Genomic DNA, 27,628 nt, shown 5'->3' with positions numbered 1-27,628 from the left:
CAAACTGTAGCTGTTATTTAACTTAAGACTGTTACAAGCTTTCCATTTGAAGGCATGTAAGCTTTCCATTTGAGTTTGTACATAAAGTGATGTATTGTATCTGGGTGGGACAGAGTAAATATTTAATGGTTATTCATTGTTGCAAATCTCATTCCCTGGATTCCAGTACATTTCTAGCTGTCAAAGTTATGTCCATAGCTGTGTCAAAAGAAAAAAAAAAATTGTGTATCTTTTTCAACCATATGGATACTAACAAAAGATCTTTGAAATTGTCAAGGAGGAATTTATTTGTGATCCCTTAAAAAAAGAGATCTTAATGAGAGTAGTAGGAATAGAGAAAGCCTATGGTGGAAGTAGTGGTTGATGGAATATTTGAGGTAAGGGATTCAGCGAAGGTGTTTGAGTTGACTGACCTTGGGGTCTGCCTTAGCAGTGTTCAGAGTCACAGAGTAACAGAGCTGAGACCTGGAACAGCCCGTGAGGAGAAAGAACATGTAAAGTTGAAAGGTAGGATCCTCTGCTTATTCACTCACTGCAGACATATTTATTGAGAACCAACTCCTTTTTTTTTCTTAAGAAAAAAGAAGTAATTATTCTTTTAAGTTTACTATCTCTAGACTCCTTAAGAGACAATCCTTTTGTCACAGACTGTCTCATAGATAGAATATGTTGTCTATAACATGTAACAGATGGAGCCGCTGAGAGCCGGAGATGTTCCTTGCCCAGATTTAGTCCGTTTTGGTCTCTTTGTTCGTAGAATTATCACTTTACATTTTGTGTGCCTTTTGATATTAGCTTACCGACTATAAATCCTTCCTGTCTTCCATCAGGGTGATAGATAAGGTCTAAAAGGCCAGGCTAACAAGAAGTGCTTTTGTACTTTTCCCTTCAGAGTCACCAATTTTTTTTCTCTTTGATTTTTTCATTGCCGTGAAATTTAATATTAGAGTTTATTTTTGTATCAGTTGCTTAAGAAGAGGCAATGGAAAAGAAAAAAGAGTGCAGTGACTTTTCTGAGTTGGATGAGTGGTTGTCATCGTGTTCTTGGTCCTGTTCTTATTGTCCTTCCAGCCTTATCCTTACTACTTAGCTGTGATTGAGATGGTCATGGTTACAAAACCTCGTACGAAAACTTCACTGTGATACTGATTATTATCTTTATTTTATGGGAGCAAGTTTTTGTGTTTCGGAAATTCGAAATGACTCAGACTGTTCCATTATGTAATTATTTTGTGGAAAGAATTTGAGCTCAAATTTTCAGGTCATGGCTTACATGAAAACAACAATCTAAAAAAATCAGAAATATAAACACAGTTGGTGTAACATTTATAAATGTTTCAGCAATAGGCTTTGCCATGTGTAGCTTAGTATGTTTGGAAGCTAAAAAAAAAAAAATCATTCCAGTTGCTGCTGTTTAAAAATGTTCTGTATTAAAAAAAAAAAAAGACAAAAGGTCAAAATATAAACACATGTTCCACATAAAAGTGAAGCCAAAAAGATATACTGTATACAGTGATTCCGGTATCCGTTTGGCTGGGGACTGACACTGTTTAATTTACATTAGCTGTTCCAAGATAGAATAGTTCATGGGAGTTTTACTGAGGGGAATATTTTTTTTTTCTTTTTTGGATAAAAAAGAAGGAGAAACTTCCATTTGTTTAAGTATGTTAGACTCAAAAAGCATCTTTCCAAAAGGTTCTTAATTAAAACATGACTCAGCTGTTTCGTTTCAGTTGCTGTAGAAAGCTAATGTCTGTTAAATGATATTCTTTTTATTTAGTCATTGTTAACATTTTTGGCTACTTAACTGCCAGGCCCTGAATAAGACTATTATACACTTCATTCAGCCCTTCCCAGAGTGAGTGGTAGAGTCAGGATTTGAACCTGGCAGTCTTAAGTTCAAGCCCATCTGCTTGACCACACACTTCAGTGTTAGTAACTCTTACAGCAATAACATGGCTGAAAAGAACCACGTATCAAAAATTAAGCCACCTACTTTTCCCTCTAAAATTTAGTCTAGCTCAGCATTGATCTGTCCCTTTTACAATTTGCTTTTTCTCTCTGTTCTATCCAAATTAGCACTTGGTATACTTTTCTTACATGAGCTTTGTTTTATTTTATTTTGCTATGCTCTGCAGCTTGTGAGATCTTAGTCCCTCAACCAGGGATCAAACCTGGGTGTTCAGCAGTGAAAGAACGAAGTCCTAACCACTGGACCATCAGGGAAGCCCGAGTACTTGCTGTACTTTCGAAAATCAATAAACTATTTATTTTTAGAAATGAACACCTCGTATACTGAGCTGTTTAATTATCAAATTTTTTTGATTATGTACCCTCATTTGCAAAATAGCAGTTTTGCAAATGAGGGAACATAATAAGTATACATATCCCAAGTATGTCTTCATAAATATTGTGCAGGTACCAGTATATGAGAAAGTGTTGTTGTTGTTGACTCTTTTGCAACCCCGTGGACTTTAGCCCACCAGGCTTCTTTGTCCATGGGATTTCCCAGGCAGGATAACTGGAGTAGGTTGCCGTTCCCTTCCCCAGGGGATCTTCTGAGCCCAGGGATCGAACCTGTGTCTTCTGCATTGCAGGCAGATTCTTTACCACTGAGCTATCAGGGGAGTCCCATGAGAAAGGATTCTACAATATAAATTTTGAAAGGGAGAAGAAGTCATTGTAAACAAGTTCTAATTTTTTCCTACACCCTTAAAGACTGCCTTATACTCTGTCTTGTGGTACATGACCCCATTTTGGAGACCACAATCCTAACAATTCGACTAAACTGATACTCTATTAATATATGAGCTGGCTGTAATAAACTTTGGCTTCCTCTTTTAAGCTCCTGAATTACAGGGTCCTAGTGTGTTTGTGTTTGTCTTTTTAAATAGACACTCATTAGGTAAGCTAATTGTTTAACTCAACCGAAGTTTGGCAGAATAAAGAGGAAAATTCTATCTTATAAGGAGGAAATAAAATCATACTACGTGACGGATAAGATCCAGGCTTTTTCTTTTAAATTTGTATTCCCCTCTGTACCTTGAACTCCATTTAGATTATAGAGTACCAAGGTTCTTGGTACACATTTTGGGGATGTGACAAACAGAATCATACCATGTTATAGGTGTTTAGTTAAGAATCACTAAGTCATGGAAATGCTATCTGAATTAGAAGAAAATCTAAAGTTTAAAATATTTTAAAAGATTAGGACCAGGCAACACCGTAAGGAGAAAAGAGTTTAAAATAGTTTGAAAGAAATGCAGTTACATAGGGTATAGTGGTAAAGAACCTGTTTGCCCCTGCAGGAGATGCAAGAGACATGGGTGTGATCCCTGGGTCAGGACGATGTCCTGGAGGAGCCTGTGGCAACCCACTGCAGTGTTCTTGCCTGGAGAATCCCGTGGACAGAAGAGCCTGGCAGGCTACAGTCCATAGGGTCACAAAGAGTCGGACACGACTGAAGCTACTTAGCATGCACGCGTGCACAGGGTATCTCAGGAAAGCAGTCTCTGGAGAGGACAGTTGTTAAGAAGGGAGACTCTTCACTGTCCCCCTTTTTGTAACTTGATAAAAAGCTAATCATATACTTGTATTACCTATTAAATATATTTTAAGTGAAAAAAGACATGAAAGAAAGGCTATTCATTTGTAAGCAGCCCTTGAGTAGTAGATAAAACACTGTAGAGGCATATAGTGTGGTTCAAAATTGATGTATTCAAATATTCTTGCCTGAATTATTCTCTTGGTCCTAGGTACCCAGTCTTCTTTCTTTAGCTTTCTGCCAAATCCCAGTTTTTCTCCAAAGGTTAGCTTCATTTCACCCTTCCAAAAGATCCGTACAAAATTCTCTGGTTGACATGAAAGATGTCAAAATGGCAGAAAGAAAGCTCGGTGGCTGTCAGATGCGCCCGGCACAGGCAGGCAGGGATGTGCAGTAATAAGCTCCCTCCCTCTAGACTCCCCTGTGTGCGTCTCGCTTTGCTCACATTAGGTGGCCAAATACATTGTAATCAACCTCAAGTTGAATACTGAATGTCTAATAATAGTAAATGTCTGTAAACGTATATTTCTGAAGTGATCGAAACCTTCTTGGGCATGTGAATATTAAAAAGACCCTCTTGATAATCCTTTATATTTTAAACATTTTCAAGTGTTTTCATGAAATGTAAAAGCCTTTGCTAGTCTTCAGTTTCGTAGGTTCAGACTTCATTATATTAAACAAAATAAGGCGGCATTATATTTTGGCCTGAATATTTGATCATTCTGCAAAATGCAAAGGACACAAGCATACAGGCTTGTCTTGCAGCTGAGAATTGCATATTCTCACTGAGTAGATGTTCGGATCTCTCCTTCTGCGTCTGTGAGCCCTGTGTTACATCTCAAATGCATCTGTTGCCCTGAACCTGCTTTGTCCTTTTTCCTCTCCATCTTGCCTCATTCCTAACCACCTTGAAAGACACTGCCTTCTTACCTTTATTACGAGAATCCTGCTCACTCCCTAGGGCTGACTTGCTCTTTGGAGCCCTCCAGTTTTAACTGTAGTTCCAGCACAGACCTCCCCTCTCCTTAAGATTCAATGTGTCTACCTGCTTACCAGCCACCTCTGCTTGCATATTCTTCAAGCAACTCAAGTAATTTTGCCCTAAATTGAATGTGTTACAGTCATCTCCCTCAATTATTATTCCTTCCACTTTTCCCCTCCGCTCATTTAATAAACATGGTCAGTAGATCCCCTTTCCTCTGCCTTATACTTCTTAAGCCTGGTAGTTTATGGAAAACAGATTGCTTTTAGTGCTGAAAAATGTTAAAGTAATGCTGAAAAATCAGGAACAGTGAAAACTTTTAAAAAATATGCCCTTGCTTTGGCATAAGCTCTGGGTTTGAATCTTGATTCTGCCATTTATAACTTTTGGAACCTTGAGCAAGTTACTTTACCATCTATGCCTCAGTTTCCTGATCTGTGAAATGGGAATTATGACACTACTTACCTCAGAGGGTTAAATGAGTTAACAGTGTCTGACATATACTAGCCTTATATATGGGTTTGTTAAAAAATAAGAAAAGGAAGGAAGGAAGGAAAGGCAGGTTTTAGAAGTCAGAACATTATAGTTCATAAAAATGAAGTTTGAACACAGGGAGCTCACCCTGGTGCCCTGTGATGACCTAGGTGGGTAGGATGAGGGTGTGGAAGGGAGGCTCAAGAGGGAGGGGATATATATACACTTATGGCTGATTCACATTTTTGTACAGCAGAAACCAACACAACATTGTAAAGCAGTTATCCTTCAATTAAAAATAAATTTAAAAAAATGAAAGTTGATTGAGAATGTAAGACACTGGAGATTACTTTCAAGTCAGTATAGTAATAGTACTTAAATAAAAAGTTATTAATGAAAAGTATAAAACTAAAGTTTTTAGATCTTTCAGCTAAGTGTTTCAAACTTTAAAAAAACCCTTGCTCTTTTAAATCTCAAGTCCTCCTTTGATTCTATTTAAAATGCAAGGTAAATAGTCTGACTTTTAAAAAAAAGAAGGGGAAAAAAAAGCAATGGGATAAAGCTTTGCTTTGTTTTCACACCATCTCCTTCCTTGACAATCAGTATTTAACTGGTAGAATAAATAAATTTGTGTGTGTAAAATCTCCCAGTTTATGGTTTTATTCAAGTTTTAGTAAGTCATTTTAAAACAACTTGGGAAAGAGTAGGTAGGGGTATTGATAGTAGGTACTTTATTTAAGTGAGGCAGATGCTTATAGTAAAAACATGAATGTGTGCCTGAAATATAAATTGGAAAAATTGGTTGCATTAAATTGACAGCTTGTTGCCATTTCCTTATGTCATAATATTTATGAAAGAAAGCTTATGGTGGGACAAACTTTTGTACCTAAGTTTTATGTTAAAATGATTTTATTCTGAAAACCCATCATTCTATACTTGCTCCACTACAAATTACTATCTTAGTAGATTTTTAGAAAGAAAAAGACAGTTCTTTTGGATCTTTGTTTTTACATGGAGTTTTTCACAGGTCTTTAATATCTTATTTGACTGTCATTAACAACAGTTTACCAACTAAGCAATATTAGGATCTTTGATTCCTAATAATTCCTTAAAAAGAATTCAAAAGATATTTTAGTGTTCAAATTTTAAGAAAAACTCATTTGTAAAAGGATATTTTGTAAAATATATTTTAGGAGCACATTTAGCATTGAAAGAGTACAAAGCTTCAGTTATGCAAAATGAATAAGTTCTGGGAATCTAAGTATATAGCAGGGTGACAGTTACCAATACTGTACTGGATGCTTGAAATTGGCTGAGAAAATTGATCTTAATTGAAATCTTCACACATACAGAATGGTGACTATATAGAGGTGATAATTAAATTATTTAGCTTCATTGTGATTTTTTTGTAGAGTATATACTATGCCAAAATATCAAGTTGCATGCCTTACATATATTGTTTTTATATGTCAAAGGTAACAAAGTAAAAAAAAAAACAAACGCAGTGTAGACTAATCTGGTTGGACTGAGAGTATTGACAGATTTTTATGTACCGAGAGATTTTTATCTCCAAAACCAAGTAGAGGAGAAATTTTTTCTCTCTCTCTTGTTCTCTCTTTCTTTCTCTTTTTTTAAATTATGAGGTGTTTCCAATATACAAAAATGAATACTCATATAAACCATCCCCTGGCTCTAACAGATTCTAATATTTTAACCCTTCACGGGTTTTTTTTCTTTTAAGAAAATAATCATACATACAGTAGGAGTCCTTGTGTGTCCCTCTCTTACCCATTCTCTTAACTTCCTTCTCCATAGGTAACCACCACTATGATGAATTTCTTGTCTTTATTTCCTATTTTTGTTTCTGTACTGTTACTACAAAGGCATCTATTTATAGATTAGGAGTAAGGCTATTTTGCATATATTCCAAGTTTGTATAATTGTACCACTTATAAAAGTTTCATTTATGTAAATTATCATCCTTCAGCTTGTTTTTGAGAACAGTGTTTGAGATATTACATTGATTCATGTAGCCCTTGTTTACTGCTTTTAAACTGTTAGTATACCCTTATGTAAATAGACAGTTTATCCGTTCTTTGAGAAATATTTTGCTTGTTTCTAATTATTTGTTATTACAGTGATGTGATGAGTGTGATGTCTGTGTGCATGTATGTGTATTATGCAAATGTACTCGAGTTTTTTAAAGTGTGGGGACCCCTGGAGGACCATTCCTCTCCTACTCCTTGACCTTTTCAGGGAGTCTATGGATTGAAAATAACAATAATAATAATATATAATAAGTTCTTTGCCCTCCCCCTCATTTTCTGATAAGTATATAATGGAATTTTCCAGAGGGTACATAATGTATGCTATTGCAGCAGATTGAATGCAGAAGTAGATGTGAGAACCCAACTGTCTTCTATTATGCCAGATTTGTAAAAAATGTAAAATAGCCATTCTTTTTATTAATTTTTTTTGTTTTGGAGGATGTAGTTATTTTCCATAAGAATATGTTATTTCACTGGGATGACCCAGAGAGATGATATGGAGAGGGTGGTGGGAGGGGGTTCAGGGTTGGGAACTCATGTACACCTGTGGTGGATTCATGTCAGTGTATGGCAAAACCAGTACAGTATTGTAAAGAAAAAAAATAAATAAATAAATGCAAAAAAAGAATATGTTATGTATAATAATACGTAGTTGTCATACTGTTCATTTTTAAGTGAAATAATTTTAAAACAATTTTAATTTATTTTACAATATATATTCATGACTATCACTCATATAAACAAATAATTTTTAAGAATGTAAAGAGGTTTGGAGACTGAAGTTCGAGGATTGCTGCTCCAGGTTATATATCTAAGTGTAGAAAGGCTGGCTGGAGGGAACACACAGCTTTTACTGTACCTCAGTTTGCCTTATATGCTCTGCAAAGCTGTTATCCAGTTTTCACCCTCAGCAGTAGTGTGAGAATTTCTAGTTGTGCACATTCAAGCTACCATTTGATGTTGTCAGATTTTAAGCAGCTTTGCCAATAGGATGGATGTTACCTTGCGATCTCGTGAATTGAATTTGCTTTTCCTTGATTGCTGTTGATCTTGAACATCTTTTTTATGTTCACTGATCATATTTGTAGTTCATCTTCTGTGAAAAATAATTTTTTATTGCCATTTTTCCTATCTGACTGTGTTGTTCTTACTGATTTGTAAGGGTGTTCCTTTTCTTTCCCCTTCCATCCATCCATTTATCTTCTGGTTACTAATTCTTTGTTGGTAACATGCATTAAAAAATCTCTTCTCCCAGTCTTGGGCTTGTCTCTTCATTTTATTTACAGTAGCATAGTTTGAACAGAGTTTTCTTTGTTTGGTCCTCTAGTGTTATTGAGATATAATCAACCTACAGCACTGTGTAAGTTTAAGGTGTCCAGCATAATGGTTTGATTTCTGTATATCATAAAATGATTACCACACTAGGTTTAGTGAACATCCATCATCTCATATAGATGTAAAATGAAAGAAAAAATATTTTTTTCCTTATGATAAGAACTCTTAGGATTCACTCTCTTAACAACGTTCATATATAACATAGAGTAGTGTTAATTATATAGATCTTATTGTGCATTACGTCCCTAATACTTACTCATCCTCTAACTGGAAGTTTAAGCCATTTGACTGTCTTCATCCAATTGCTCCTCCTCTCAGCCTCTGCCTCTGGTAACCATAAATCTGATCTCTCTCTGAGTTTGTTTATTTGTTTGTTTGTTGAAGAATAATTGACCTACAGCAAACACTCTGTTAGTTCCTGATGCATAACAGAGAGATTTGATATTTCTATACGTTGCAGATTGATTACTACATTAAGTCTAGTTAACATTTGTCATCGTACAAAGATATTATCAATACATTATTATTGATTATAGTCTCCTTGCTGTATATTCCATCCCCATGACTCACTTGTTTTGTAAATGGAAGTTTACCTCTTAATTTCCTTCACTTGTTTCACTCTTTTCACTCATGTTCATGCCTTTTCACTCAAGAACATAATTTCTTGATTTTATTATAGGCTAACATTAATCATTTCCTTTATACTTACACTTTTTTGTGGCTTAAGAAATCCATCTCTGCCCCACATTAAAAAGATAATCTCTTCATTTTCTTGTAAAAATGAAGAAGTCTTGAGTTTCACACTTAAGGTTTTAATCTATCTATAATTTATTTTTGTGCATGGTGAGAGATGAGAATCTAATTTCATTTTTTAAAAATATGCATCGTTTTTTTACTTTTTCCCTCACTGACTTTTAAACATCAGTTTCTCATTTTTATGTGAATGTACTTAAAGGCTATTCTCGTCTATTCATTTGTCCATTCCTTCATTTTAATATTTTTATCTTAATGTGAGTTTATATGGTCCTGATATGTGGTAGGGTAAGTAATTTTTACTTTCTTTATTTGGGCTCCAAAATCATTGCAGATGGTGACTGCAGCCATAAAATTAAAAGACGCTTACTCCTTGAAAGAAAAGTTATGACCAACTTGCTGCTGCTGCTGCTGCTAAGTCACTTCAGTCGTGTCCGACTCTGTGTGACCCCATAGACGGCAGCCCACCAGGCTCTGCCGTCCCTGGGATTCTCCAGGGAAGGACACTGGAGTGGTTTGCCATTTCCTTCTCCAATGCATGAAAGTGAAAAGTGAAAATGAAATCGCTCAATCATGTCTGACTCATAGCGACGCCATGGACTGCAGCCCACCAGGCTCCTCCATCCATGGGATTTTCCAGGCAAGAGTACTGGAGTGGGCTGCCATTGCCTTCTCCAATGACCAACCTAGACAGCATATTAAGAAGCAGAGACATTGCTTTGCCAACAAAGATCCATCTAGTCAAGGCTATGGTTTTTCCAGTAGTATGGAAAGTTGTGATGTGGATGTGAAAGTTGGACTGTAAAGAAAGCCGAGCGCCGAAGAATTGATGCTTTTGAACTGTGGTGTTGGAGAAGACTCTTGAGAGTCCCTTGGACTATAAGAAGATCCAACCAGTCCATCCTAAAGGAAATTAGTCCTGAATATTCATTGGAAGGACTGATGCTGAAGCTGAAACTCCAATACTTTGGCCACCTGATGCGAAGAACTGACTCATTTGAAAAGACTCTGATGCTGTGAAAGATTGAAGGCGAGAGGAGAAGGGGACAACAGAGGACGAGATGGTTGGATGGCATCACCAACTCAATGGACATGAATCTGAGTAAACTCCCGGAGTTGGTGATGGACAGGGAGGCCTGGAGTGCTGCAGTCTGTGGGGTTGCAAAGAGTCAGACACGACAGAGCGACTGAACTGAACTGAAGTAATTTTTACCTTATTTTTCTTCAGAATTGTTTAACTACCCATGGGCTTTTATTATTCCACAGAACTTTTAGGATAAGTTTCTTTAAATGATATTGAATCTTCCTGTCCATGAACATTGCCTATCTCCATTTATTCAGTTTTCCTTTCATTTCTTCAGTGTTCTGTAATTTTCTTCATAAAGGGTTTTCTTGTCTTTTCTTAACCTTATTTCTAAGTTACCTGTTATTTTTTGTTGCTCTTATAATTATGTTTTTTTTCCCTTACATATTCTAATTTATTTTATTGGAATATGTATAAGGAGCTGTTAAATCTCAATAATAAAAAGGCTCTAATCAAACTGAGCAAAAGACTTAAACAGTTTAATAAAGAAGACATGAGAATGGCCAGTAAACCCATGGGAGAGTGCTCAGTATCTTTCGTTATTAAGGAAATTAACATTAAAATCACAATGAGATTCCACTAAACACACAAGAATAGCTAAAATAGAAGACATGTCTTACGTTAGCAAAGATATAAGGTAACTGAAATTCTTGTTTATTACATGAGAGGATGAAGTGGTAGAAACGAGAAATCAGCAGATTTTTTATAAGGTTAAATATTCGTTTACCTGTGACCCAGCAGTCCCACGCTAGGTGCTGTACTTGCTTACTCAGTTGTGTCCGACTCTTGGCAAGCCCTATGGACCATAGCCTGCCAGGCACCTCTGTCCATGGGGATTCTCCAGGCAAGAATACTGGAGTGGGTTATCATTTCCTCCTCCAGGGGATCTTCCCAACCCAGGGATCAAACCCCTGTCTTCCACATTCCAGGCAGATTCTTTACCACCTGAGACACCAGGGAAGCCCGTGAATACTGGAGGGGGAAGCCTGTGCTTTCTTCAGGGTATCTTCCTGACCCAGGAATCGAACTAGGGTTTCCTGCATTGCAGGCAGCTGTTTTACCAGCTGAGCTACCAGGGAAGCTCCTTCTAGGTATCCACATGAGAAATGCATATGTTCACAAAAAGATTTGTATAAAAATATTTATAGAAGTTTTATTCAGAATGGCCCAGATTGGAAAAAATCATCAACAGGAGAATGGATAGACAAATTGTAGGGCATTCACACAATGAAATACTACTCAGCAATAAAAAAAGAACAAACTATTGATCTTCTCAGCAGTGAGAATAAATCTCAGATTTGTATGAAATTCAGAGACAGGCAAAACTAAGCTATGGTTAGATATGGTTCTAAACTACTATTTGAAATACTATTAGTAGTTTCCTAAGGGATGGTAGGAATTGACTAAGGAGTTGGGGAAACTTTCCAGGGTGTTGGAAATGTTTTGTATATTGATTGGAATGTTGGTTACATAGCTGTATACATTTGTCAGAACTCGGTGAATTGTGCACTTCACTGTATGTCATTTTCACCTTGATTAAAAATAAAACTTCGAAACATGGATGTTCTTAAAAGCCTCTTTCCCACATTTTAATTGAAAAGTGCCTTTGCTGTCTGCACTGATTAACTTGTGAAATTTTTCATTATTTTTGTTGGAAACTAGCAGCTGGGTTGAATTTTTCTAATTATGGGTCATAAATGGGATTGCATTTTACTGCTTGTACAAAAAGTCAAAGCCCAGTGTAACTCTACGGTTTTAAAGTTGATTTTATGTTCCAGCCAGTACAGTATTTTATGAGTTTCATAAATTTAATGTGTGTATAAATTATCACTTACATTTGTCCAAATAATCTTTAAGTATCAGGAAATAACCTTATTATATTAAGTTTTCAATAGCACTGTTCATTCAGTATTTGTTGAGGTAAATATGTATTAAGCAGAGTTCTAGGTGCTGGGTATATAGTAGTGAAACAGACAAGGAAGGATGCTGCCCTCTCGGTAACACGGGAGGAATCACACAGTAAACATAATACACAAGATGATTGGATGGCATCACCAAATCAGAGGACATGAGTTTGAACAAACTCCAGGAGATAAGGAAGGACAGAGAAGCCTGGCATGCCGTAGTCCATGGGGGCGCAGAGTTGGACACTACTGAGCTACTGAACAACAGCAACGAAAAGTATCTTTAGATAGTGCTGGCATTTGAGAGGACCTGCGCGGGGTTAAACTGAGTATTCAGAGAATGTCCTCCTTTTTTTAGGAGGCATTTAAGCTGAGCCTAGAATAGCAGGAACATCATTCTGTGAAGACAAGGTGGTGTTTTCTGTACTTTTGTGATTAGGCCAACCTTAATCACATTTCCTGATGGTTTTGTCTTCATTTCAGAGCCCTTATATTTTTCTTAACTACTCTTTTCTGGGTCTGATTTTATTGTGCCTTCAGGGATGTGTGAGGATTTGAACTCTCCTAGCTTTTGGTTTTTGTAGTATTCTTAGTGGTCTAGTCTGGATTGTTCACTCTTAACAAAAAAAATATTAGGAACAAAACATTAGTCTCTGTAAATCTGCCCTTTACACATATTTGATCTTGCAGGTTTAGAAGAGACAGTTTTAGCATATGCAGAAGCAGAGATTGCATTGATGTAGTTTTGGAAATGGCCTTTCCCATCTCCAATTTTATTTCGGAGTCCACGTTTCAAAATCCTTAAAGTATTGGGAGCCTCTTTCTGGACATTGTTATTACATCAACTCTTTATGTGGCTTTATAAGCTTAACTACCTTAAGACTCTTGTAGCTGAAGCTGAATTTTTCTTCTGGTCCTAAGAGGGTATTTTTGGTAAAGTCCTCATGAATTAAAAAGTGGAGAATCAAATTCATTCATAAGCAAAAGTAAACCAAGAGTGTTTTTTCCCCTAAAGTAATAGTTATATTCTATTACGTCGGTATTTTAGAATATCAGTTATATTTTGAGGAGTTTGCTTTGTGAATAGAAAGAATGAGACTGTGCATCTCTTTAGTGGTCCTTAAAGGTGGCATTTAAAAAAAGCTGAACGTCTGTATTTCATCTCATTCTGCCCTACTCCAGCCATGCTTCGTGTATATGGGTAGATAGAACACCTAAATCTCACATTATATAATCGAAAAGGAAAAAGAAAACAGGTCCCTCAAACACTTGCTTCTCAAACAGTTCCCATCACGTCTGATCAGAAGTACTTTGAGGGGACATAGCTTTAACAAAGACACAGGAAATAAATAAGTGGTCCTTTGCAATGTCAGAAAGTAAGCATGTATAAGGAAGTTTGAAAATTGTGTTTGTTCGGTTAATTAGCACAATATTTCAGGTTTTGTTGTTTATTTGCTTTAGTGGCTGTTGATCTTTTAAAAAAGTTAAATTTTCCTTCCTTCAAAGGTGAGCCTTATAACTCAGGCATAAGAGAAATTTACTCTGAGCCAAGTATTTATTCTGTCAGAAATAATTACCTAACATGGTTTCAGTTGACATAATTTCTAGAATCTTTTATTTAGAGAGCAGATTTGGAAAATGTTTATTCTAGAAAAGGTGACTCATGAGGCTGGGGATGTTAATTATTGCGCTGACTCCAAGACTGTTGTGTACGTCTTACTTCAGGGTACATGAACTCTTTTCTGCAAAGAGTATTTAACCAATGTGGCTACCGTATAGATAGAGTGGCTCTGGGTGTGTGTGTGTTTAATGACCATAAATCACAACTTCTTTCCCAGCATTATGCTCAGAGATGCAGACTATCTGTATGATTATCAACCTGGCTTTTCTTTTTGAAGGCCAAACTCATTGGTTCATGCTTGCAGTTGACTGCATTTGTTTTCATAGAATTTCTTGAGTTTTCTAGTTTTCTGTGAAATTTCTCCTTTATCTAAATTTCCTGTTAGAGTAGCTGCTTATGTGGTGTAAGCCCTTGCAGACATAGTATTTGAAAATACCTTGGTCAAGCTCTTCAGAGGCAAGGACTCTGTCACATTCCCAGTGCCCAGCGACCACATCCAATAAATAGCACAGTAAGTGGGACAAGGAGACTTGGCTCTGTTTACTTCACAGAGTTGATGGATTAACCCTCAGCTGTTGAATCAGTGCCTCTTATCTGCCAGGCACTGCTTATCTTGGGCTTCAGGCAAAAAGAAGTGAGAAGATAAGCAGGTCCCGCTGGCACTGGTGGGGAGTCACAGGTGTGGGAGGTTGTTTTCTCTGCTAGGAATAGAGAGGCTTATTCAGCCATCTTCAAGTAATGGAGCATTTTTCTTGTAAGGATGCTCCAGGATTAAAGACGACTTGAATCAGCTACACTTCTGTGTCTCCTGGGGGCGGAGGAATTAAGACCCATCTAGTTTGGAAACTGACAGAATCTCTGGTTAGATAAGCACGAAAGATATTCATAGGAACATAGGACTCTCAGTATTCTGCTGGAATGGCACTTGGGAGAAAGTCAAACCTATATAAACATTTCTGTATTTTCCCTTGAGGATTCATTAAAATCATAGGTTATATCTGTTTCAAATGTTAGAGGCATTTAGTATATTCTTAAATCATATTTGTTTCTCCAGGCAGGCTATATTTTTCCTTCTGTATTCTCCTAATATTGTGTGTGTGTGTGTGTGTGTGTGTGTGTGTGTGTGTGTGTGTAAATACACTCTTGGAATATCCATAGAATAGGAAAGTGAAAGTGAAAGTCACTCAGTCACGTCCCACTCTTTGTGACCCCATGGACTAGTCCATCGAATTCTCCAGGCCAGAATACTGGAGTGGGTAGCCTTTCCCTTCTCCAGGGATCTTCCCATCCCAGAGATTGAACCCAGGTCTCCTGCATTGCAGGGTGCTTTCTTTACCAGCTGAGCCACAAGGGAAGCCCAAGATTACTGGAGTGGGTAGCCTATCCCTTCTCCAGCGGATCTTCCCGATCCAGGAGTCAAACCAGGGTCTCCTGCATTGCAGGCGGATTCTTTACCAACTGAGCCATCAGGGATCCATAGAATAAGAAAATCTAAAGATGGAAACCAAGACTCTGCGAAAGCCTACTTTGACTTAGTAGATTTTAAAACATCATCTGTTAACTTTTTTGTGAATTTGTTCTGCTCTTTACTTTGTGTATTTAAAAAGTGGTAATGTTAAAATTGGTAATATTAGCTCACAATAAATAAACATCAATCTTTTATATTTGAATAGGAATTTATAGTTTATAGGCACTTTCAAAAAGATGTTTATTTTTTCTTAAAACCCTCTTGAATTAAGGAGGGCAGATGTTACCTTGCATTTTTTTAAAATTGAGAATTTAGCTCATAGTTACATGATTCATCTACGGTTTCCTAGAAGGCAATGGAGCTGGTGGAGCCCACGCCTCCTGACCCAAGTTGGTGCCCAGTGGTGCATCCTTCTTCACCTTCCCCATGCTCCTCTTCCCTGTACTTGGGTTCCTGCAAGAGAAAACACCAGGCATACCCTGCCCAGATGCACATTGCTTTACTTCCAGCGAGGCCTCCACCCTAAATCTCAACCTTCTTCCCGATTTTGGCTGCTGGACGTAAAAAAAAAAAAAAAAAAAAAAAACCAAGAAAAATGGTGAAGGTTACTGTTGGTTTGCCAAGAGCTGAGGTAGGAAACACTTGTGTTTTATCCCTACAAGTAGATATGAAGGGATATGGTTATGAGGGATTGGATGGAGTTTTGGTAATTTTGTCAAAACCCAGTGTTTACCTTGACAACTGCATAACATATGCTTGGTGCCCCCATCTTTTTAACTACCCAGTCCTGTGCCCCGTTTACTATGGGAGACAGAAGTCATTGTCATAGAACCTCTCTACCCACAATTTAAAATTTTACATTATTTCTAGCAAAAATATAGAGAAACAAAGGCAAGTAATTTATAGTAATGTGTTGCAGTAGGCATGTGCTTACATGTTCACAGGGAGACATAGTTAGATTCTCCCACTTGTTGAATCCCTAAGAATATGAAAGCTGCAAATGTAGTCTAATCAGGTGTATTCTACTGGCCATTCAGATACCCCAAATAGAGTAGTGACATGATTTTTTGAAATGATGAACAAATATTAATGTAATTCCCAACAAAATACCAGAAGCCCGCCCAGTTCCTTTGATTTATGTCGTGTTTGTGTTGCAGAAAGTTTTATGTATATTAAAACTGCATCTAATAATTGTACTTGTATATATGAAAAAAAACGGAGAAGACAACGGCACCCCACTCCAGTACTCTTGCCTGGAAAATCCCATGGATGGAGGAGCCTGGTGGGCTGCAGTCCATGCGGTCACGAAGAGTCGGACACGACTGAGCGACTTCACTTTCACTTTTCACTTTCATGCATTGGAGAAGGAAATGGCAACCCACTCCAGTGTTCTTGCCTGGAGAATCCCAGGGACGGCGGAGCCTGGTGGGCTTTCATCATGGAGTTGCACAGAGTCAGACCTGACTGAAGCTACTTAGCAGCAGCAGCATATTAAAAAAAAAATCTTATTTATTTTTTGGCTGTGCTGGGTGGGTCTTCGTTGCTGCATGGGCTGGGCTTCTCTGTAGTTGCAGCAAGCAGGAGCTACTCTCTGGTTGCAGTGTGCAGGCTTCTCTTTGTGGTGGCTTCTCTCGTTGCTGAGCCCCAGGCTCTGGAACACAGGCTCAGTAGTTGTGGTGCATGAGCTTAGTTGCTCCACGGCATGTGGGGGCTTCCTGGACCAGGGATTAAACCCATGTCTCCTGCATTGGCCGATGGATTCTTTACCACTGAGCCACCAGGGAAGTACTGTACTTAAATAATAAACAGTTGGAATCTAGTCTCAGATGGTTGCAAGTTGACTTGCTTGCCAACATGAATGTCCAGTTGGATATGTGAAAGCATGAAAGTTGTGAGATTTAGGACAGTTCTTTGTTGTATAGAACTGTCAATGTCAAATCGTCTGTCAAATGTCAAAGATGTCCTCTGAATTATTAAGACGGTTGAAAAAATTGCTCCCGCAAACTTAGAGTACACCTCCAAGAAGGCAGTGTCACTACCTTGAAAATCTGTCTCTGCCTCTAACACTTCAAAAAGACACACAAACCTGAGGGACCCCAAGGGAACCAAGACATCCCAGAATTTCAAACCAGAAGCTCATTTTGCTGTGACTTCATTGTCTAGAGGAGAGTCTGGAGCAGGAGGCAGAGAGTATCTGCTGTGTTTTCACCCCGGAGCTGAGATATGCTTTTTACCTTCATCTTGCTCTGGTCAGCCTGCACTGTCTATTCTGCTTTCTTGTGGTTGAAGGTTTTGTTACTCTCTCCTTTCCCATCCTTATGGCTGGCTTGGGGAGGCTTCCTTTAGACTAGGTTCTAAAGGAGTTGTGAAAAAGAGATTGGAAAATATCCAGGAAAACTGGTGGATATTTGTGTGTGTGTGATATCTAAAATATAACTACAGTTTATCTGATGAAAGATTTTTATTTAAGGGATTTGTGACTTTGCAGCTATATGGCTGAATTAATTTGGTATGTAAATAGTGGCAGTTTTGTACCTTGATCATTTGAGAGGATATAATTTTGCTATAAACTATAGTATTTTAATAATAGGGTTTGTGAATTATTTTACAGAATTAATCCTTATTAAAAGTGGAGATCAATATGGGAGGAAATGACCTATTACTTTGTGATTTCAAGTGTCAGTATTTTTGCTTTCTGCTCTTGGTGGAAAGCATTTTGGGGCTAGAAGTGCTTAAGTTCAAATACTCAAGTTCTGCCACAGTGTGGCTGTGTGATCTAAAGCAAACTAATCAGTATGTCCGAGCCTTACTGTAAAATGTTGTCATCAGTAATGTGGAGGTGCTGATATTTAAAGGCATAGTTGCAAGGATTAGTGTAAAACATCTGACAGAATTTTTTCTAGTACTTATTCGTAAGCATCTGTAATTTTTGTGCTGTTTGACATAATGTTGACAAAAATTTTAGTCTTTTTTTACTTGACCTCTATCCATAGTGTAAACTGTCTTTATAATGACTGTTTTAAAAGTATTGAAGTATTAGAAAGTATTATAGTGGACCCATGACATCCTGCTACTAAAATACACTCTGTAGTTAGTACCTGGTATTCTTGCTGTATATAATATGAACTGTAAACTTACCTGCTTCTATCAAGAAAAAGAGCTTTAAAAAAAAAAAACAAACCTTCATTTCTTGGGATAGTTAGAAACAAAACCAAGAGGAAACAACAGAGCTGAGTTGAGTGTGGGAAGTGGGCCAAGGGTGGGCTCACCAGTAGAGCAGTACACTCCCACACCCAGCCTGAAATTGTAGCCTTCTGCAGACATATTTGTATGTCATGGACTTCCGGATTGAACACAAAAATTGTCAACACTACAAACATTAAATCTGAGAATATCAACAATATACTATCTTTACCTAATAATGATATCAGCATATGTGAACATTAGTTTTGTTTCCAGATTTTTTCACTGTGAAAATGATGCTGTTAAATAGCTTTTTCCTTTTCTAGTAATATTTCTTTGAGACAACACTCTTAAAAGTTGAATTACTTTTTTAAAGGAGATAAACCTTTTATGATACTTAATGTAATTGCCAAATTGTTTATAAAAATATTATATAGATTTGTACTATACTAGGTAAGTAGTTTCAGCCACACATAGCTAGGGATTTTCATTTAAAGAGGTTTGGAGGCACTAATTTAACAGATGAAATATTGGTTTTAATTTATATTTCCTTGTCTAGTATTAAATTTAAACATTTAATTTTCATATATTTATGTATTTCTTCTAGCACTTGTTATTCATTCATATCTTTCTCCTATTTAACTTATGGGATCATTAACAATTTAGTTCCTTTTCAGGGTTTTGGATAAATTAGAATTTTATCTAAGCATATTATCCCACTTTTCTCTTTCAGCTCCAGTAATAAACCGATTTACAAGGCGTGCCTCAGGTAAGTCTCCTTATGGATTTTGCTTACTAATGGTGACATTTTAAAAATGGACTGGATAAGAAGGTATGAAAAGAATAATTGCTATAGAGTAATAACTTATTTATCAGTCATTTTCCCAAAACAGCCATATGATAAAATCAAGAACTAGGAAGTAAATGGAAATATCCTCTGAGTGGCTGAATTTAAAATCCCACTGTGGCTAATGTATGGAGACTCTTACCCAAATTTGTTTATTTCTGCACTTGATAAATTACTAATGGTTATCTGGTTTGCCAGCCACAGTTTAGAAGAAGTGATTTAGAACTTGGGTAAAAGTGAAATCACTCAGTTGTGTCCGATTCTTTGTGACCCCACCAGGCTCCTCTGTCCGTGGGCTTCTCCAGGCAAGAATACTGGAGTGGGTTGCCATTCCCTTCTCCAGGGGATCTTTCCCACCCAGGGATCGAACCCGGGTCTTCTGCATTGCAGCCAGATGCTTTACTGTCTGAACCACCAGGGAAGGAGACTCAAAACGGGAAGGGATGATAGTTTTTAAATGAAATGAAAGATGTAAGAACTTGTCATCATGGAGCCATTTAGAATAGGAGCAAATTGCTTTATATTTGTTGGTATCCTAGAGATACCTTAGTAACCTCTTGCATATTCACAATGAGGGAGACCTTAGCCATTGGCAAGAATTTAGATTTGGTTCCCTACACTGGATACTTCCCCCGTGGCTCAGCGGTAAAGACTCTGCCTGCAATGCAGGAGATGCGAGTTCGATCCTGGGGTGGGGAGATCCCCTAGAAGAAGGTATGGCAACAACTCCAGTATTCTTGCCTGGAAAACCCTGGGCAGAGGAGCTTGGTGGGCTATAGTCCATAGGGTTGCAAAGAGTTAGACGTGATTCAAGTGACTTAACACGCACTTATACTAGGTACCACCTGCATTACATGGGTGGGTAAGTACAGGACACAGCTGAAAGCATTTCTATCCTAAGTGAGTTTGGGTATTGAAATGGATAAATTATTGTTTGGAAAATTCACCTCTGTGAAATACCTTCTTCTCTAAAGATACAGGACAAATGAAGTACTACCATGTTTGGTTTGAAAAAAACGACATTCTTTTATTTATAACAGTTTTTTGGTTGAAAAACAAGATAAAATTCAAATAGATCATCTTTGACATTTATACAATACAAATGAGTCATTTATTTCATAAAATTACCTCCTTTCTATATGTGCTATATTATTAAGGGTGTTTTAAAATTAAGTTTTATATTTAATTTGTCAACAGTTACTGGTATAATTTACTCTTATTATGTGGTGACCAGGTCTATAAGGAATAAGACAGAGATTAGGAAAATATGTTCTATTGGGATGGTATCTGCTTTATCCTTGTGAGCTTTTTGTAATGTCAAGGCGTATCTATTTTAAATGTTGGAAACAAAGAGTAGATTATAATGCCTTCTGTGGAGTGAGAAATTATGTTTTTGTTAGTAAGGCATCAATCAGACTCTATCCCAAAGTAGAGTAATCAAGAGTGATTTTATTCTGGTGTAATACATAGTCTTTGTCAACAGTGGTGAAAACAGAGAGGAACAATAAGAGAGAATCAATAGTGTGATATCTTGTCTTCATGATGTGAGAGTCTTTCCATAGAAATGTAATTAAGACTCTTAGAATAAATTATCTCCCTTTCTGCCTGATGTGAGACATTATTTCTGAGCAAATTCCATTAACATTTGTTGTTCAATATACTTACCATTGGTTTGATAGATCCAGGGCTCAGTAGGTTCCTGAGTGGAGTCTTTACTAGACTACCAGGGAAGTCCCAATGTCGGTTCATTTTGAAACAGCATTGTTTCAGCCCCTACCACAGCGGCTAAATCTGTGTCCATTGTATCTTAGTAAAATTGGCTGGAAATGCAGGTAAGATGGAACCCCAGCAAAGAAATATGCATTCAAGTCAAATGTTGCATTTTTTTCCTAGAGTGACAGGTAATAGGAAATGTGAAAACAGCAGGAAGCAGTTGAAAGAGAAATGAAGTGATATCAAGTTCAGAGCCGTGTTACAAAAGCTTTTAAAGGTATAAGTATCGTAGTGCTGTGCTTAGTCGCTCAGTCGTGTCGGACTCTTTACAACCCTAATAATATAACATGCTGGAGACCACTGTAGGAATGAACTTTGACGGTGATTATTGGGAGGAAAAGACAACTGGCTTATGGAGTACCCTGGTAGGTCAGGGACTATGCTAAGCATCTCATTATATACATGTATATCTTATATACATGTATATCTTATATACATTTTCAGTCTTTCGGGCAAGGGAAATGAAATATTTACTACCTTAGATAAAAAGATCACTAAAACTTTTTTGACAAAGAAGAAAACAGAAACAGTCTTAAGGCATCTTGAGGAGGAAATTCTTTATTTCTCTTTGTAAATTTAATTTAGTGGCTAAAAGTAATTTAATTTAGAAGTGGAGATAGACTTCAATTTCTTTTGAAATAGCATTTCCAAAAAATAACAAAAATAGATACCCACTTAAAATAGAGAAATTCATATTTGATAGTTAAAAATATTTCTTTGGATATCTTTTTTGATGACATTTTAGTTCAGAAATACTTTCCAGAAATAAACTATAAATTTAAATTTGTACTGTGAGACCTGTAATTTAAGGGAAAAAAAATTACGTCAGGTAAAATCAACCAGACGTATAGGATATAAGAATTTATTTCTTATTTATCTATCATTTTTAAATGAGGGCTTCCCTGTAGTTCAGATGGTAAAAAAAATCTGTCTGCAATGCAGGAGACCTGAGTTCGATCCCCGGATTGGGAAGTTATCTGAGAAGGGAATGGCATCCCACTCCAATATTCTTGCCTGGAGAATCCCATGGACAGAGGAGCCTCATGGGCTACAGTCCACGGGGTTGCAAAGAGTGGGGCACAACTGACTAACACTACTACTACTATTTTTAAATAATAGTTATAACAACAAATACTGTGTGTATACATTACAACAATCAAAAACAATTTGATAGTGCTAGGTATTCAGTCACTTTTGATTGAATGAAAGCTTAGGACTATTATATACATAGTCCTTATCTGACTGAGTTTCCTAAATCTTTGAGGTTTTGGCTTTGCAATTCATACTGTGTCTGTCAAAAGTAGGTATTTCAACCCGAGTGCTTCAAGCAAAACATGTTTCCTTTTCATGCCTTTTGTTGTTGTTATGGTTCAGGAGGATGAGGGTACTTTTATATTAAGAATGTTACGGTTCAGGAGGATGAGGGGACTTTTATATTAAGAGTGTGTCTAACAGATACATTATTCTGGATCCTTTTTATACTTTTAATAGCACTGTATCTGTTGAACTGTCTTCATGTGTTTCCAGTGCCCGTGCATAAACCTGTTGGTTTTTCTTTCTATAAAAGGAATTAGTTTCACTCAGTTTTCAAACAAAATTCTTAGAATTTTAAGAGTTTTTAGAAGTTTCATAAACTAGTTTTCCATTTGGTTCAGAAATGAAAGGCATGTATTAGTAACATTGCGTATGTTTAAAATGGACAGCGTGTTGAGTCAATACATTTATATATTACAATATGATTATCCATAAACTCATTTTTAAACAGCATCCCATGATCCTAATCCTATTTTTAAACAATTTTTTTTTGTTTTGTTCTTTCATTCTTTTATGATCCATTTCTCCTCTGAGTAATCACTTCTTATTGGTATGTCTTTTCAGATATACAAAAGTCATATACATAATCTGTTTTAGACTTTTGATAGAAATAACACTGACAATTTGGGGTTTCATTTTCTTAAAGCTTATGGACTTTATTTTGGAAGATTGTTTTTTTGATGGAAAAGAAAGGAAATCTACCATTTATTGTTTGTTGTTGTTGTTTAGTTGTGAAGTCATATCTGCCTCTTCACAGCCTCAGGGAATGTAGCCTGCCAGGTTTCCTCTGTTCATGGGATTTCTCAGGCAAGAATACTGTACTGGAGGGGATCAGGGGATCTTCCCCACCCAAGGATCAAACCCCCATCTCTTGCTTGGCCGACGGATTCTTTACCACTGAGCCACTGGGGAAGCCCATTTATTGTTTAATTACTATTAAAATTAGTGGTAGTATAGAGATAGTGGCTGAATAAATCTTTGAAGAATAAAACTTAAAGCAAACAGCAACTCTATTGCATTGTGTTTTATCTGGTATATTGTATGGGAAAGACCCTAGAATGTAGAGTTACACAGACTTGAGTTCAAACCACCCATTTACTGTGTGAATTTGTAGGTAAGTTATTTATCTCATCGAGTGTTTCTTATTTTCCTTTTCTTTCACTTTGAGGTCATAGCAGCAATAATCACCTTGTTATGGGTAAGTTAGATGGTTTTTGTAAAGCAGAGTATCGAGGCTTTCAAAAAAGTTGGTGGTCAGCCCCGTGGAACATAGTCTAGAACAAAACAATAAAATGCTCAACTCTGTGTTTTAGTCTGTCAAAAAAGCCTTAAAGAGTCATAACAGTATTTGATATTCATCCTTTAATATGGGTCTCTCTTTTTATTGTTTATACATTGCAGGGTTTTTTTTTTTTTTTAAGAGCTTAATGGTTTTCCTTTGTGGTTTTGGCTCTGAATTGAAAAACAAGTAGAAATGACCCATTAATCTTGAGACAGTGCCTTCTCAGGAGGTCAGACCTCTCTGAATTTTTTTTAACCTCAGAATTTTATTTTGGAAAATCAAGCTTATAGAAAAGTTTGAGGAATAGTTCAGTGAACACCTTTATGTAGATTTCCCAGGTGTTACTACTATTTTGCCACATTTATATGCTCTTTTCTTTTTTTCCTTGCACATGCCCAGACAAATACTTGTATTTATTTATTTTTAACTAAACCTTTTAGGAATCATAAATAGTTCATGCATATCTCCTGAGAACAAGGACATGTTCTACATAATATAACATGCAGGGAATTTAACCTTGATATAATGCTGTTATCTAATCTACTGTCTAGAGTCCGATTTCCTCAGTTGTCTTGGTATGTCTTTTTTTTTTCCTTCATTCAAGCACATTCAAGGATTTGACATTGCATTTAATTGTCATGACTCCACTTTTCTTGTCTTTCATAAGTTGGCTCCCTGAAATTTTGAAAACTGCTTTTCTAGAGTTCTGACAGTTGTCCCCAACAGTGAGGCACCTCCCCCTGTGACCTGTTCTTAGATTGTACGGACACATCCACTGTCTGGTCACGATGCCCCATTGAAGACCATGAAGTCTTTGCCTGGACATTTAGTATTGCTTTCATGAACAGCTATTGAGCATCACTTGATCTAGTACATCATTTTTTTTTTCCTTAAAGTAGAAGTGAAAATGAAACTCCAAATTATGAATTAGCTAATTTTCTTTTCTCATATTGAGAATTAGCTGCTGTTCAATTTTTAGCCATAACATGAGCAACTGAATTTTATAGTATATTTTTAACAGAGCTAAGATCTAATTTTCCCTAAACCAGCGTGTGGAATAATTCAGAGGTGAAATTAAGTCTTTGAATCTCACACACCCACTGTGTAAAATGGCACATTAAAAACTCAGTAATATCACCCTCAAACAGAGCATGGTTAGTTCCCAAGAAAAGTAGTGAAATAGCAGAAGTTCAGATCTCGTCTTGAATCTGATTCAGGGAACATATGCTTCCTTGATTCAGGGAGCATATGCTTCCTTTTGTTTTGTTTTGAAAATATTTTGTAGCCTTGGTGTTCATTGTTTTTATTTTAAAGTTATTTGACAAGAGCTTTTAACCCCCAAATTGTTTTCTCCCCGAGGTCATTCTTGTATTTTCAAACTCATTTGCTGGTATGAATATATTTACATTTATATTTTGTGCTTAGAAGCTCATTTCAAGTTTGATAGTCAAAAACACTAGATAATGCATTCTGTGAGAATCCTGCTTTAATTTACTAATTCATTTAGCAAAGGTTACTGAGTCTTTATTTTGTGCCAGTTATAGTGCTAAAGATGCAAGAAGAGCAGGATAGGGCCCCTTAGGAAGTTCAGAGTCTAGTAGGCGTGTGCTTAGTACCACAATATCCAAAGAGTGAGAAGGAGAAAAGGTATAGTTCTTCCAGGGTGTGGGGCTCACACAAAGGTGCCATTGAGCTGGTCTTTAAGGCTTATGATGTGGGTTTCAGCAGGTAGAGAAGGGCAGTATCTGTACTTTGTCACTAGTAGCCAGCTATTTTTATTATAAATCCTTTTTTATAGTCTGGTGCTCTACATTTGACCTCTGCCATCAGGCACCTGTGGCCTGAAGTAAGCAGATGCTCAAGGCCATGGACAGCAGAGGCTTGAAGGCCAGGAGTTATTTCTGCCTTTAACAAAACCATTGCTGCAAAATGTTTAGGGTCTCTCTTACCAGGGGAGGCCGTGTGGGCTCTGCTTTCACATAGACCTAGGCTGGAGTATTTACTCTGCTACTCATATAGCCGCTTATTAAAAGAGAGAGAGAGTGTGTGTGTGTGTGTGAGAGTGTGTGTGTGTGTGTGTGTGTTGGTCTTAGGTTCCTCTGTTTCTCCAGGTATAAAATGGAGATAAGAGCTATCTCACAAAAAGATTGTAATGATTAAACAGTAGATAATACATGAAAGTCACTTGATACAGTATTCACCCCAGTTTGGTTCCACAATCTCAGCCTGAGTTTCACATGAGTCTTCGAAATAGGCAGGGGCCTCCAGGAGCCTGGACTGGATTTAAGGGTGTCTGAGGTATCTTGTCGACTGCACAGTGGGACACCAGGAATTGTTTAGAAAGATAACACCCAGGGGTGGGGCTGAAGTCAAGAGTCAGACAGCTCCGTGGAGGCAGCCAGATGAAACCAGAGTGCCAGCACTGGGCAGGGAGGTGAGGGGAGGGTGGAGGATGGACCTGGGGGAGGCGGGGTGGTCTCTGAGAGGCCAGTGCACAGGCCTTGGGACTTCTCATTGGGGGAGTGATTCCAAGCCACTTGTTCGCTCTGTGTTCTCAGGCTTGTGTTAAAATGGATTCTCCCTTGGGATCCATCACAAGTCAGAGGAGGGGACCAAAGCCAGTGCTGCTCCCCTTCTGCCCCAGTTTCTTCCCTCCCTGGCAGTCCTAGCTGACTGGTGCTTCTGACTTGCAGTGCAAGACAGCCCAGTGGACCACGGCAGGTGTTCCATCTCTGATTCTTTTTTGTTAGGCCCAGGAATGCTGATAAACTGCCAGTGGGAGATTAGCTCCTGACGTTTATTGCAATTTCTCCCAAGTTCTCTTGGAGACCCCCAGGAAAGGAAAGAGAAAGACAATAGTAAAACCTTGGTCTGTAGTTCAGGGCTGGGTGGGGCGTCTCCTCCTGCTCCTAAATGTGTTCCCAGACTTGGGGCCAGCAGATGCCAAGCGCTTGGAAGACGGCAGGGAGGCCTGTGCAGCTTGCTGAGCCCCTTGTGTGTCAGGTCCCTAGATACTGCCTGTGAAATAGATAGGAGGGCATAGGGTGGACATTTGAACTAACTGCAGCTGTTCTGTAAGGATGATCAGAGTGGAGGTCACCACTCCACAGCTGTGTGAAGGACCAGTTCTCCCTGCCCCTTTCCCCCCAATCCATTGCAGACCTGCCCTTTTGTAAACTGTAGTGAAATTGCCAGGGTGGTATCACAAAGCTGTACTACTGAATAATTGTAATATCTCCTAGAAACTGCTGCTGTCTGGAGTTATCTCACTATGGATGCTGAGGTTTAGGTGTCATGACCTTGATGTGGTCTGTATGAGATATGAAAGTTCTCATAAGAAGCTTTTCAAAAGGGAAATTGCACATTTATCTGGAGGAACTGATGATTAAAACAAAACCAAAAAGTATATTTTACCATTTGGGCATTTTTATGAGAGCAGGCTGAACATGAGTGGCACCCTTGGACAGGTAGGATGCTGGTACTTGGGGGCCCCTGGCCCTGATTCATGGCGTGTGTGTTCTTACCTCTGTTCCTGGCATCCATGTGCCTCTTCACGTTGAAAACACTCCATGAGGTTTGCTTGTCTGGCCTTGTGACAACTCACCCCACGCCATGTACCCCACCCCTCAGCACTTTCTTAATTATAAGCTGTGCCATCTATGTGTGCACCCAAGCTGCTGTTACTGTTACACGTTGTTTGATATTGTGGCTGTTCAAATGTCTCTCTTCTACTAAACTATGAGCATACTAATTAGTGAACTGTGGGAAAAGGGCATTTCTGGGTGAAGTCGAAGAAAAAAGGAGAATGGGAGGTAAGGAAATGGGAGTCCCGGAAGGATGGGAAGATTGGGTCAGCTGTGTTGTAATGTGCTTTAAGATTCCAGAGGAATATGCATCAGTTGTGGAGTGAGACTACTAAAGTAGATATTGGATGAAGCTTTATTGGGGTTGAGGAAGCAGAAAAAAATTGAGGGTGGCTGTGGACATTGATGTGTTCTGTGAGTATGGCAGAACTG

The 27,628-nt window shown here is 37.7% G+C and overlaps 1 protein-coding gene across 1 annotated transcript in view; it reads left to right on the top strand.

Moving 5' to 3' along the window:
• The window catches only part of PRKAR2B (protein kinase cAMP-dependent type II regulatory subunit beta), a 110,134-nt gene that overhangs the window by 6,465 nt on the left and 76,041 nt on the right, over positions 1-27,628 (top strand). Inside the window, exon 2 of the mRNA XM_018047230.1 lies at positions 19,130-19,165. Coding sequence (XP_017902719.1) covers positions 19,130-19,165 — 36 coding nt within the window. The remainder of the gene's footprint in view (positions 1-19,129; positions 19,166-27,628) is intronic.

This window comes from Capra hircus, chromosome 4 (genome assembly GCF_001704415.2).
Source record: "Capra hircus breed San Clemente chromosome 4, ASM170441v1, whole genome shotgun sequence".
In the NCBI taxonomy this organism is placed as follows: domain Eukaryota; kingdom Metazoa; phylum Chordata; class Mammalia; order Artiodactyla; family Bovidae; genus Capra; species Capra hircus.
Note: the sequence above shows the minus strand (reverse complement) of the source record. Positions and strands in the feature narration are given on the sequence as shown.